General features: G+C 45.9%; 1 protein-coding gene across 1 annotated transcript in view; it reads right to left on the bottom strand.

The window, feature by feature from the left end:
- Positions 1-13,721, bottom strand: part of LOC118506665 (ATP-binding cassette sub-family G member 1-like) — a 30,038-nt gene that overhangs the window by 4,421 nt on the left and 11,896 nt on the right. The window contains exons 3-6 of the mRNA XM_036044094.1: positions 8,657-9,172; positions 994-1,123; positions 706-911; positions 55-629 (exon numbers count right to left, since the gene is read on the bottom strand). Of these exons, the coding sequence (XP_035899987.1) occupies positions 55-629; positions 706-911; positions 994-1,123; positions 8,657-9,123 (1,378 nt within the window). The 5' untranslated portion in view covers positions 9,124-9,172. The remainder of the gene's footprint in view (positions 1-54; positions 630-705; positions 912-993; positions 1,124-8,656; positions 9,173-13,721) is intronic.

The following is a 13,721-nucleotide window of genomic DNA, read 5'->3' as shown; positions in this document are numbered from 1 at the left end:
AACAGAGTTATCAGTCTGATACCTAAGGCACACAAAGGAAGCCATTCTCCTCACCATAATTAGCCGGATTGTGATAGCTCGGACACTCAAGCCCGAGCGAGGCAAGAAATGGTACCAGACCGTTCACACGCCCCTGATAGATACACTGTCCCTCGGCCAGCACGTACAGATTGTCGAACAGTTCGAAAATTCTTGCCGACGGTTGATGGATGGTGCACACGATCGTGCGACCGCCGCGCGCTAACGACTTTAGCAGTGCGATCAGCTGCGAACAGGTCGAACTATCCAGACCGCTCGTCGGTTCGTCGAAAAACATGACCGGCGGGTTGTTTACCAGCTCGAGTGCGATCGACAGCCGCTTTCGCTGCCCGCCGGAGAGATTGAGCGTGAGTGTAGTGGCAGCGTCCAGCAGACCGAGCGTTTCGATGATTTCGTCCACGACCGCTCGCTTCGCCGACACGGAGATGTCCTTGCCGAGCTTCAGGTTGGCCGATACCATCATCGCTTCGCGCACCGTAAGGTACGGTAGCAACCGATCATCCTGCATGATGTAGCAGGACAGTTTGCGAAACTTGCGCAAATTGCGATCCTTCCCGTTGATGAGCACCGAACCACTGAGGTGTGATGTTCTGGAAGAATGGCGTACAGATAATGGGATATTAAGTGCCTCTTATAGCGGGTACACACATTCCACTGAACACTTACTTGTAGCCGGCGAGAATGTTCATGAGCGTGCTTTTGCCAGCACCGGACGGTCCCATGATGGCGGTTAGCTCCCCGGACCGGAACTTACCGTTAATGCCTTTGAGTATGGTTTTGTAGCCTCGCTTGTGACCTTCGGACACCGAGTACGACATGTCCATGAACTGGATGTCGATCGGAGGTCTCTTTGGTAGGTGCGTGAGTGATACCTTGGGGGGGAGATGGAAAACAAAATTGTATGAAATCTGCTCGGTTTGTGCGATATTAGAGGCTTGCAGTTAAGATGGCTACCATTGGCTTCTTCTGCCCGTTTCCATCGCTATTGTTGAGAACTTTACGCACCAGACCGTGCGCTAGATTCGAATCTTTCGTCTGCCCGTTTGTCATGATGGCTCCGTTGCAGAGAGCACTTTGAGAATTCCTGTGAAGAAGAAAATGTTACGTTTTAGTATAACTTCAAACCATTCGGAAGCTCTGAAAAATATTCATTTACGATTTTCCCTGTTCCGTTGTTCCCCCCTTAAATTGTTTCGCCCCGCTCGTAACCCGACAAATACGCTCGATGAGAGTTTAATGAGCTTCAACAATTAGCGTGTGCTGAAGTAAAGCAAAGCACAAATAAAAAAAAAACGCACCGTCAATTAATTCGTCATCCCATGCGGCAACAAACCCCCCGCATTGACGGTGGAACGGATTAATCTCGATTAGTCTCCATCCGCGCACGGCTTGAACAGTGTTCCGCCGGAGCGAAGAACGGTGACGAATTGGACTCCTCATAATGGTAGTAATAAAAAAAGGCGAAGTCTCCACGTTGGTGTTGAAGAATGGCCCATTAGAATTCATTTTAGGGGTGGCCGGAATTGCGTAAACTTTGAGGTTTTATCGTCCCCTGGTCGGGCGGGCGATACGGGCAGGACATTATTTTCTTTTGTTAATGATTTTCATTCCAAGTCTTCAGACGCCCGATGGGGATGGCGCGCGATGGGAGTACTGAATCGTTAGTGTTATAATTTTTTGTTTTGTTTGGCACATCCATAATGTGATCGTTTGTCGCCGCGTAAGCCGTTTAACTGGAATAAATTACCACCAACTCCCATCGATGGGTGCTGCTTTTCCGTAGCTCCCGGGAGCTTTTGGGGTTCTGCTTTCGGGTTCGTTACATAAACACGGCATCTTCCGGTTCTTCCGGTAGCGTTCGTTTCGGCTCGCGAAACCAGCGTCCATCGATCAAAGGAAAACGTGTGACCTTGTCGGTTGCTTTCTAGGGGGAGGGGGGCGGTGGTTGGCATATTTTGAAACGCGTATAAATTATGCTCGAAAGCTATCGTATCGCAGCACACAAGCACACACAGAGGGTAGAAGGTGTGCAAAAAAAAAAGAGTTTTTATTCGCGATATATCAGGGCAGCGGCAGGCAGAGTAGCAGAACGGAAAGCTAAACAAACTTATAAATCGATTTTCTCACACTGCCCCGCTCGTGGAGGTGAAAAAAAAATGGGTGGAAATTTTAATTAACATAAGTTACCATTTTCATTCCCGCTCTACGCCTCTAGCTCGAAAGAATTCACTGAGGTAGTCGCTAGGAGTCCCTGCTGCTTAGCAGAATCGTGACCGGAGGTGATTACATTTCACCATCCCGATTCGGTTGTTTGGCACGGATGGATAAATCAACCCTCGCCCAAGCCCGGTACCGCGACATTACGGAAGTGACATCATTTCTAATTACTATATGTACACTCTTTCCGCCGTGTGATTAATAATGTATGGCAAAGCAAGTTTGTTGTGTCATTACAGCAGCTCATCTTTTGTGGTGTAAATGTCGTGAAAGAACTTGCAAGTACGCACTCAACACGCGGTTGTGATAACATGATGGTACGTTTTGTTGTTTTCGTTTAGGAAAATTTTTCCATGACGGATGTTCCACTACTTTCACCTTGTAATTTGAGTCACATACATGCTTATTCTCATCCCGTAACAGGCTACTCCCTAAAAAGCTTTGTTGTACAAAAATTGAGCGCTTATTTCATGATAGTTGTGGTTTAGTATCAAACTTTGGATATCTATTCAATGTGGTCAATGAGGTGGTCCGGTGGCCAAGGCCGGTCTTCCACGCCAGGACCGAGGATCAAAACGGACTGACTAGCTACGAGTTAAACCAAGTCATAGAAAGCCAGAAATAATCATTCCAGATCAATAATCAGCCAGAGAAAGATTCATTGACAGCACTGCAGAGTCTTCGACCTACAGGACCAAAGACCTGAATACTTTGGCTATCCAGCCGCTGATAACGGTAACAGACAAGAAAATATGTTTAATGTTTTTCGTTGGCTTTAGTTTTAAAACTATCCATTACTGACCATCATCAATCATAATCATCAATATTAAATAATTATTTTTACACTTAAAGTCGTTTGAAAAATTCCACTTTAATTTTTGCCAAGAATTTTGCACATATGAACTCCAAGATAGATAGTGCTACTTAGTGCTAGATAGTGTTTAAAAACTCCATATCCATAAACTCTACGGGATTGGGACTTGATTTACTTCCAGGCTGTTCCCCCGTAGTGATGCTCAGAAGGATTTTTGGCCCCGTATGTGTGCAAGGACAATGGAGGAGCCGCTACAATGGCGAGCTCTACGAGCTGTACGATGATCTCACCATCGTGTAGCGAATTAGACTCGCCAGGCTCCGGTGGGCTGCTCACGTAATGAGAATGACACCGGACGACCCAGCCCGTAAAGTCCTTTTAGGCCGTCGTGAGGACTGACTATCCAACTACGTATTAAGTCTAGTAAGCCATTAGATCACCGGCTTTTGACCTAGCAGGTCGTTAAGCCAAGAAGGAAGAGGACATCCATAAACAGCACACATACATTCTTTCGCTCTGAGTGTAAGGAAGAATTTTTCACAACAAAGAGCGTTTAAGTAACAACCGTTGGAGTAAATATTCTTGTCAAATTTAAGACTCTTTGCGCTGTGTTACGGTAAACCAAACAGGAGACTTATCAAACTGGTTTTTCGTTTATGATTGCTTTTTTCTAACACTCTGACTTGGCAATAGCTAAGGAGTCACTAAGTTAATCACTAGCTAGAACTTTTTCCACGCCACATGTCCAAAGCCACAGTCACTAAGAAATTAATTCACCGCCTCACCATAGCTCAGTTGGTAGCGTCATCGGGATATTGCACTGCTCACTACTACCGTCCACACGCTCCAGGACCAAGCCTTGCGTCAGTTACTTCACACAGTCCACACCCTAAAACGGCCAATGGCACACTGAAAATGCAAGCGATCGTGCAACGACGGGTCGGATCGCACGGAAAAAAAGGACGCGTTTGCTGATAACCATCACCCAGCAAGCACATTGTTGGCCATTGTTCGGTACCTGCTAATCGGGTGGCCGGTCCGTCAATGGTTTGATGAGTTATTGTCGACAGTTCGCGCCCCATCATCACCTGCGGGTAAGGGATGAATGGAATGCTACTTCTTGGCGAGATATCGGCTTGGAAACGCGATTTTCGCCTACACAAAGTGCGGTGCCGGTTTGGAACGAAACCCAATCACGGTTCGGTTTTCGTAACCCAAGGCCAATTAAACCGGGATGTGTAATCATGTACTCACGTTCGGTACGTACTGTACGAACGACCGGATCAAACGAGAGTTCAATGTCATTGCAGGCACCACTGCTAGACCAGTTGATAAGCGAATTACTCAACCGATCGAAATAGAAGAAAAGGGCAAGAAACTGGACAAGAAAGGTTATGGTTGGGCAAGTGGCGGATGAAAGCAAAAAACAAAAACCCCAAACCAAACGCGCGACCCTCGCACGACTGCAACCGTGACATGAATCCGAAACCCGTCTTCGTTTCCGGTGTTTTCCACTGCTCAGATGCTGTAAGATGTTTCATTCGGTTATGACGGCCTAAAGTTTTTTGCTTTGCTTTCGTTGTCGTGTGTCAGTTTCAGACTTTAACCAAACGATTATCAGCAAGCCGGCGATTTTAAGCGTGCCGGTACACATGCACCTGAACCAAAATCGAACCGTATTACGGTGGAAAAGAAGAATGCTGAATTTTAAAAATAAAACCACACGAACCCATGTTGTTCGTGAGTGTTTGTGCTTGTGGAATGTTGGTTGTATGCACAAATGAACAGAAATCGAGATTATACACGAGCAACACGAGAAACAAATGAGGTTCGCAACAACACGCCGTGCTGCGATATCGATGATCAGGGACCGCCGACCCCCATCATGCTCTGCTTCTTATTTTAATTCAAAACTGTTTTCTTTTGGTGTGCATTTTGGGCGGTGGGAATAAAAATATGTGCCAGGTGGAGCTTGAGAATTGTTTGCCCCGTTTGGTTGTTCGGAACTAATGAGCGATGGTGAAACAACCATTTGGTCAGTAATCGGGGTTTTGCCTTAGGTTAAGGTCGTGAACAGAAGCGAACTAGAGAGAGAGAGAGCTATGCTATGTATTTGTTTATGTTTGGCTTTTACGAGCTGTGTGTTGCTAGTTCGTGTACAATATGGTAGAGTTTTTTGGCCGTTGCACAAGAATCGATCAATACAAGATGGCAAGTGAATCATTCATTTGCTTACCAATGGCCCCTAGCGCTCTGGCCGATTTCTAAGAAAGTAAATACGCGCTCAATAATCAAACCGGGTAGTATTCCATTTGATTAATAAGTTAAATAATCATTCTAACTGACAGCTATCAGTGACGGCACGCCTAATACACCCAAATGCACGTTATCGACGAATGAGTGGTCCAAAATGGAGGTTTACTAATCGACCTTCCGGGGTTTTACCGCTGCGATGGTTATTTTCGCGTGGTACGTTCTATTTGACACGACACGCTAAACGCATTTGGCACAGGGTAAACTGTGCCTCGTAATTTCCGTATCATATTTACCGACTCGCCCAAAAACTAGGTTAATCAATTGAGGAAACGATTGCGCGGGTGCTTATCAAGCTACAAAGACAACGTATTGTTAGTATAAAGCGAGTCACACCTCTTCACCCAGACGGTGGGATGGTTTTTGAAGTTCTTCATACTGCCCGCATCCGAGCCGGAATCGCAACGGTTGGCGTAGAAGTTAAGGTTGTACTGATTGTCACAGCTCAGCTGATAGATTGTCGTGCCTTCGACGGTGTCGTCCAGATCCTCCAGACTGCTGCATCCCGACGGTGGTAACGTTCCCAGCCGGAACACTTGCGTCCCACCGGGAGAAATTGGACGAACGTGCATCATCGAAGGTAAGGTTGGGCCCGGCCCATCCTGCTGACACCTCTGAGAGTGTTCCACTATGTCGGCGATCACTTCGATATCCATTTTGTTTAGGGAGTTTTGCACAAAGAAACACTCTCTAGTAAAAAAAACACTTTGAGGACCACACACTCCACTCACAGACCACGACCGATCAGCTGCAACTGTTCTGGCGTACTGGAGATTGCTCTGCAAAGATTCGATCTTTGTCGGGTTGGGCCACATGATCACGCATACATCATCCTTCCCCCCCCCCCCCTGCGGCCCGTCACTTGCACTCGATTTCATTCAATTAGACTCAATAGCAATAGTATGTGCGTGTGCGGAAAGAAAGAGAATCGCTCAAACGGTGTCGTCCCCTGTTCGATTAGAAGGAATCAGCTCGTACCGGAACGATTCCACCCATATGCAGTCGCCAGTATGCACGCACAGGAGTGTGTCGCCTTCCTAGTTCCAAGGAGCAAGCTGAAGGAACACGGTTAGAAATTCATATTTCATCGCTCGCGCCATTCCCACAGGCCGCGGTCGGTGCAAAGCAATTGACTTCTGATGGACACATCACCTTTGTTTTTTTGCCCGGTGCATCGCGCGTCAACGCGGTGTGGAGTCAATTAAACTCAATTTAGATTTAATTTCCTATCGGGTGTCTGGGTGTGGACCACTCCATCATATGCCAGTAAAACCGAGCGTAGGTAGGTAGATGATGGAAGAAATGGACACTTTTCTGATGGAGACACTTGGCGGGAATTGAAACCGGTTTCAAAGTTCGTTACGTTCGACGAAAAAAAAAAAAATAGTTGCATCATAGCTAGTTAAGTGGCTTGTGGGTATGTGAGTCTTAAAAACACAATAATAAAAGTGCAGGTTCCTTCAATGTTGGAAACCTATTGTCATTAGTATTAAGAACACAAATATTAAATTATAATTTAAACTAAATCACGCAATTCGCAAATCACGTATAAGTTAACGATCCGGGAGCTACTGGAAAATCTAATAGAATCCGATATCAACAAAAACTGGCAATGAAAAGAAAAAGTTTCCATGCACCAATCCTTGTAGTACCCACTGACAGCAGAGCCTACAAGCCTATGAGAAACGATGCCCTGTGCCCGCAAAGTTATGGTACATTAGTTGGCAACTCTTTCGCTCGCCGGTATGCAATGGTCACCAACTCTATACCTCTCATTCTCTCTCTCTCACTCTCTCATTTAGTCCTTTCCGAGTTTGTGTCCACTGTACACCGACAGTCGAAACACGGCTGCACTTTAAATTAAATTGCAATGCTCTGCGCACACGCTGCATCACACAGCTCACTAGCACGGTTGCGGCACAATTTCCGGGACACTCGAGTCGCCAGTGTGGCCGGGGTAGATCAGACGTACAAGTACAATCGAATTAAACACATCCCGTCCATTCATTGCTTCCCGGGAAGGCAGCTCAGTTTCAATCGGGGATTTTCTTCTTCGGTAACTTCCTGAATAATGCAACGAGCATCGCTGGATCATGGGGAGGATGAAAGACATGTCCTGTCTGCATATTGCGACTGGTTTCACTTGGCGTGAAAAGACTTGTACATCGCACCAGCAGTGACGTAAGAGATTCATGGCGTCATCCTTGTTGCTTTTGTGGGGCACCAGGCGCCGCCATCGTGCATTTGCGAAGGGAAGAAAAGTAGCTTTTTCCCCGCAGCTGGACACTTATGGAACCCTTATCAACTGCTTTCTATTTTGTTTTTCATTCTAATATTTATGCGTAAAACATGCTGAATTGTGATTTTTGATAAACATTTTCTCATCTCCCGATAGCCTACAATCCATCCGGGCCAACATTGATGATAAGCAGAAGGGGAAGGCTGCCCAAGCAACGAGCTTTCATTAGCCAGTGTCTCCCCTGCTGATTATGCACCATTTATTCCCATGCGGCTAATGGAAGCTTCATGTCCAAACACACCGCGGTCACGGGGCGTCGGGTCTTGGTGACGATTTAATCGTCTATCCTAGCCTTGACTTCGTTCGTCCTACTGCCATGTTCGGCTTACACCGTTGTTAATCTCGCTTCGCCAAGAAAGGGTAAATAAGTGAGGTAAATATTGAATGGCTAAGTTTCGAGAAAACAGACGCCCTCCGTTCACCGGTGCCCGGTGGGATAGGATTATGGTATTCTTCGTTCTCTTTATGCAAGGTCCAGTGTTTGGATGGAAAAGGGTTAGGGCTGAGATTTTTCGATTCAACCATAGCCGATCGAACGTTTAATACACCCGGTCGGTCGGTCGGTTGGGTAATGTGGTCAAAGGAGAAAAATATTGTTTTCCCGGAATTTTAAAGCGATCGGATCGCCACGCCCAATGTTTGTTTATTTGAAAACTGTAAAGCTATGGCCTGTGATGCATTGCATTGCAGACATCAGCCTGAGGCGGCACTGTGGTGGAACTGCCTTCAATCGAACCGAGAAAACGGCGGCTTTCTGAGGCATCTATGCTGTTTGTGTTATTCTAACCTTTTTTAAAAATTCTAAATCAAACACACTTTTGAGTATTCGATTGATTGTAGTTTGAGGATCGTAAGAGTGATCCAGTGTAAACACACTAAACTTTCGAAGGGGAAAGGCATGAAGCAATTGTTGACTTTAAGCTACCCGTATCTCACAATTCCTCCCCCACTCCATCACCCCGGATTTCACTTACCCGATTGTCCCGTTCTTTAGATTATCAACCAGCGTCGGTGGGGATTTGCAGCGCACGTTTTGTGTGAGCGAATTGTACGCCACCGCCTGCAGATCGCTGCTGTTGGAGGCGTTCAGAATGTTGCAGAAACCGGGCACATGGCCGGCGCCGGTACCGGCCCCACCACCGGCCGGACCGATCGGGTGTACGGATGCGACGTGCGGTTGCGATATGAGCGGAGCCGATGCGGCCAACGATGCGTTTATGTCCACGACCGACACCTCCGTCAGCGTTTCCGTCGGGTGGTGCGGATGATGGTGATGATGGTGGTGGTGTTGGTGCAGATTGGATTGCTGCTGTAATGTGGCAGGTGTCGGTGATGGATGGACATGGGGGCGCAGTGGATTGTGTGGGTGGCCTCCTATACTTCCGAGCATCGCACCACTTTCAGCGCTGGTCGTGTTTCCCGCCATCATGCCTGGATCCATGGCGTTTCGGGATACACTGCTCCTTCCAGGATGGTTTTTCCGTGGGAATCTGGCAAAACACGGAGCAAGGAAAGAGAAATTAAATTAGCTTTGGGTGGATCGTGTGTGTGTGGCAAATAGTGAGCATTAACAACAAAATATGTTCGTGGAAAGTTAGTTGCCGGTGGCGCGGCGAAAGGCGTGAATAATGGTAATGAAGTTGAAGTAAATCTGTCCGCTGTAAGCGGGGCCGAGCAGCGGTTGTTGTTTATTTACCCACACACGCGGTTTTAACGCTAAATTATGCATTGTTATGCAACCAATCATGGTAAAAGCGTTCTAAAGCGGTTTTGTTTCACACTTTCCTTTAGGAGGGTAACGACATTTACGTTACCCCGATTATGGGTTTGTTTGTGGGGCGATCTAAAGAACTTGCTCATGCGTTATGCCGCGGTTTTTTGTTGCGAGTGTGTGCATCAGTTTCCAATTATCAAATGGGGATCGTTGCTCAGTTACATGGGGCGTTAAGACCAACCTCATCATCACCGGTTAATTGTGGTTTAATTTAATTTGGTTAAGCACCGTGTTATAGGAGTTCATTTCAAGTTTTATCATACGGAAAATGTGTTAATTGCATCACAATATCCCTTTTGATTGGAATTATCGCGGTGCGTGAATTATTTCATTTAGCGATTAAGGGCTTTTTGTTGACGTGTTCAACCGAAAGGACGACATTGGTTTGGGAATATTGAGGAGAGAACGAAAACCTGAAGGTCACTTTTAAAGCAGTGACATTACACATTCTCCCTGGTAATGCAAGATTGCCGAATAGTTGTAAACTATCCTGATAGTTGTATAGGATCCTGAAACAGGGAATCAACCACTGACCAGCTCTTCACGATGCGGAAAATTTTGGAGAAGATGGCGGAGCAACAGCTTCACTCTTGAGATGGTAAGACTCTTGATTGACTTTAAAGCCGCATATGACAGCATAGCGCGAGTAAAACTGTACATCGCAATGAGCTCGTTTGGAATGCCGGTCAAGCTTACCAGGCTTGCAAAGAATGACATTGGCCAACATCACAAGCCATGTGAAGGTGAATGAAAAACTGCCAGGGTGCGATGGGCTTGCCTGTCTTCTTTTCAATCTAACGCTTGATAGAAAGTCTTCCGTGACTCGGAGGTGGAAACTTCGGGGATCATTTTCTTTAAGTCAATCCAGATCCTGGCATACTGTAAACAACTGATGAATTCCTCCTAATGCAAATGCGAATTCGAGAGGAAGATGCTCAGAAAGATGTTTGGTTTCGTATGAATGGCAGGACGAGCTCTGTTAACTATACGTTGATCTTACTATCGTGCAGCCATGTCATGTTGATCATGTCATGAAAATGACACCGAATGATCCAACCCGTAAAGGCCTTCCAGACTGTCCACACGGACAGTGGAGGCGTGGTAGGCTAAAATAGAGAAGGAGTGATGGCGTTGATGCGTCCGTCAGAACGGCCAGGATAATGGATTGGCAGAGGACGGTGCTAAACCGTGAGAGGTATCAAGGCTTATTGCAGCTGGCCAAGACTGCAGGCGAAGCGCCATGATAAACCAGTCAGTCCCTGTTTAACTTGTAAAACTACCGAATGAGTCACAAAGTCTGCGACATAAAAACGTCAACTAATGGCAAGTTTGAAATGCATTTTAGTTCTTAAAGTCTTAAGAAACTTTTCCCAACTGCAACTTTTCTCCGCCACAAAAAAAGAAAACTTTCGATAACGATGGCAGCCTTCATTTATGTTTATCCCTGTTACCATCATTTCAAGTAAAGTCCTTCGTTTTGTTTTATTTCCTTCCATTTGCTCTACACTACATCTCTACGCTCTCTTCAAGTAGGTCCTTTAAGTTTAGTTTTGTCGCTTTAGGAACGCGACATGTAGCGACATACTTACTTGTTGGTAAAAGGAACGGAAAACAGAGCTAAAAAAACAAAAAAAAACCCACCAGCTCCGAACAACCGAGCGGAAGAAAAAGGGCTGAACATTGTCGGTGCATTTTTGGTTTTTACCTCTATACATTGAGGACATGAGCTTTCACAGGGTCAGGGGTTAGGCTCTCTCCCCAAAGAGGTTCGGGGTTTGTTTTGGCCCGGAAATGCTATACATTTTACAGAAACAGGCAGTTCTGTTCCATGTTCCTGGTCGCATGATCAACCTCGCCATTCGCGTCCACCACCACAAAAACGGCAAACGGAAGGAAATGTGAGCACGGGAGCAAGGAGAATGCAGGGTGTGGCAGTGGAGGGAAATGTGTTTGTAACTTACGGTGTCGTGTAGTCAAAAAGTTGACTTTTGGGAACGTGCGGCGTTGGGTGAAGAATATTTGCATATCGATTTGTTTGTCTCACATACTACTGGTAATATGGCATTTGCTGTTTGAATTCATAGTGGCCGCTGCAACCGACAGGGTTACTCTAGAGGTAATGGCATACGAAAAGCTCTAGCTTTCATTGTTTTCGGGCGAAACTAACTAACCCTAACCTAACCCTACATGTTTTCTAGGTGAAAATAAGTTCCACTGTTTCGCCTTCCATTGAAATAGTGAAATCGGAAAACTTTTGCTACATTGGAATTGCTTTTACTCATTCGTAAAAGCTAAATAAAAAATTTCTCTTTGTATTACTCTTTGCCTTTCAAGTCAAATGTGTTCCAGTACAGCTTTATGGAACTTGTGCTTGCACAGGAATTGCATCTGCAATACACTGCTGCTGCATATCATCTACCCCGGGGTCAGGTCTCTTTATTATGCCGGGTTTTCGAAGTTTACCATTTTTTCTTGGAAGCCAGTAGGCGCTGTCGTTCATCGTTCCATCGTTCGGGATAGCCATTGCCAGTGCGGCTGAACGATCTAATGTTTCGCCAGCTAAAAAAAGCGAATGGCAAACCGTTGCAGAGTCCATTCTCGGCTGCTGCCGGTGTCCTTGTACATTGAACTTCAAAACGAATTTTCCGTACCTTCCATTTTCGAAGAACGGCATCGTCGTACGAAAAGCAATAGCTCGGGAACATGCAAAATGGCTGCAACAGTTTTGCTGCTCAGCATCTCTCTTATTAAGAGTTTAAACGGGGGGGTTCATTTTTTCCCCCCGGAACAAGAGCAATATTAAATGACACACCGGTCGTCGTATCAGCCGGAAGTTTCACAAGAAACTGGCCTGCCCCGGCCGGGTACCTGACTGAAGTGTGCCGGCTTCTGTTCACCCGATGGTGGCCTGACTGACACTGACAGTGACAAATTTAATGTATACATGTGGTGGCCATCTTTTCCAGCTGCCGCGCTGCTCCAAGCGAGTTGCGAAACATGATGACACCTTCTCTATCGCTGGCCAAACCACCGAATAGCGGCAGCATTAAAGTGTCGCGCCCCGTGCTTTGCTTTTCGCTCGTGCACGATCGTTTGTAGCTCGCAATGAGGGGGCAAAATGTTAAAAACACCATACCATCCTTTGCAAAACAGCAGCGGAAGCGAAACGAAGCAAAAAAAAAAAACGGTGCAAAAAAGGGAAATTAAAAGAAACGAACGAACGAAACAGCACAAACACAAAACACCCACCAAATGACTACCCCAAAGTCCCCAAAATGATGGCACACCGGTTAGTGTCACTTTGGTCGAAACGGAAAACCATAAAGGGGATGGGGTTGGTTGGACCGGGTTTTGGGGGGGGGGGGGTGGGCCAGTCGCTGTCAGGTGGGACAGCAGTTGTTGTTTTTCTCTTTGCTCCCCCCCCCCCCCATGCTTTCAGTGTGTGTGTGTCTGTGCGAGGTTTGTTTTTATACAGCCTTACCGATAAAAAGCTAATGGAAGGCACGATCGGCCGAGGTTGTTGGTGTTGTTAATTTTTTAAAAGGTGAACCGGTACAGATTTTCATTCCACGTTTGCAAGTGGTGGTTAAATTGATTTTTTTTTTCGTTTCGTTTGCTTGCTTCTTCCCCTTTTGTTCCATCGTCCACTACTGCTGGGTGGGGTTTGTCGGTTGTGTGCCATCGTCTTCCATCGTTGTGGTGTGATGCTATTTAGAATTTGATGAGATGGCGATTTCCCGTTGTTTGGTTAGATTGGGCGGAGGTCTTTTGGTTTAGATTTGGAATAAGAGGTCAGCATTTTTACATCCGGGGTCATTATAGAGCAAGAGAGCATCATTTTCCAATCCAATGCTAAAGGTCTGGTAGTTTTAAAATTTTCATTAAAAAAAGAGTAATGAGATTGCTATCGGAGCAGACCGTACGATTTGAATTCTATGAAAGCTTTTAATTAAACAGGGCAACTCCAGTTAATGGTATTAACAAAAATAAAGGACACTGATGAGCTCCAATCATCAAAATTATTGGAGGTTTAATACAATGTAAACAGCGGCGCCGGTCTTTGCACGGCAGGGCCAAAGTTTAAGTCACAGAAAGCCAGAAATGGCAGGCCAAGACGTCTCGAGGTTGTAGTGCCAAAGAAGAAGCAGAAGAAACATGAAAAGCGCTTTTTTTTTTTATTCATAAGGAACGGCCTGGCCGTATTGCTATGAAAAGCGCTTTATAACAAACATATTTTGACTAGCAATTTGAATGGCTATCTCCTT

Source organism: Anopheles stephensi, chromosome 2 (genome assembly GCF_013141755.1).
Source record: "Anopheles stephensi strain Indian chromosome 2, UCI_ANSTEP_V1.0, whole genome shotgun sequence".
NCBI classification, from domain to species: domain Eukaryota; kingdom Metazoa; phylum Arthropoda; class Insecta; order Diptera; family Culicidae; genus Anopheles; species Anopheles stephensi.
Note: the sequence above shows the minus strand (reverse complement) of the source record. Positions and strands in the feature narration are given on the sequence as shown.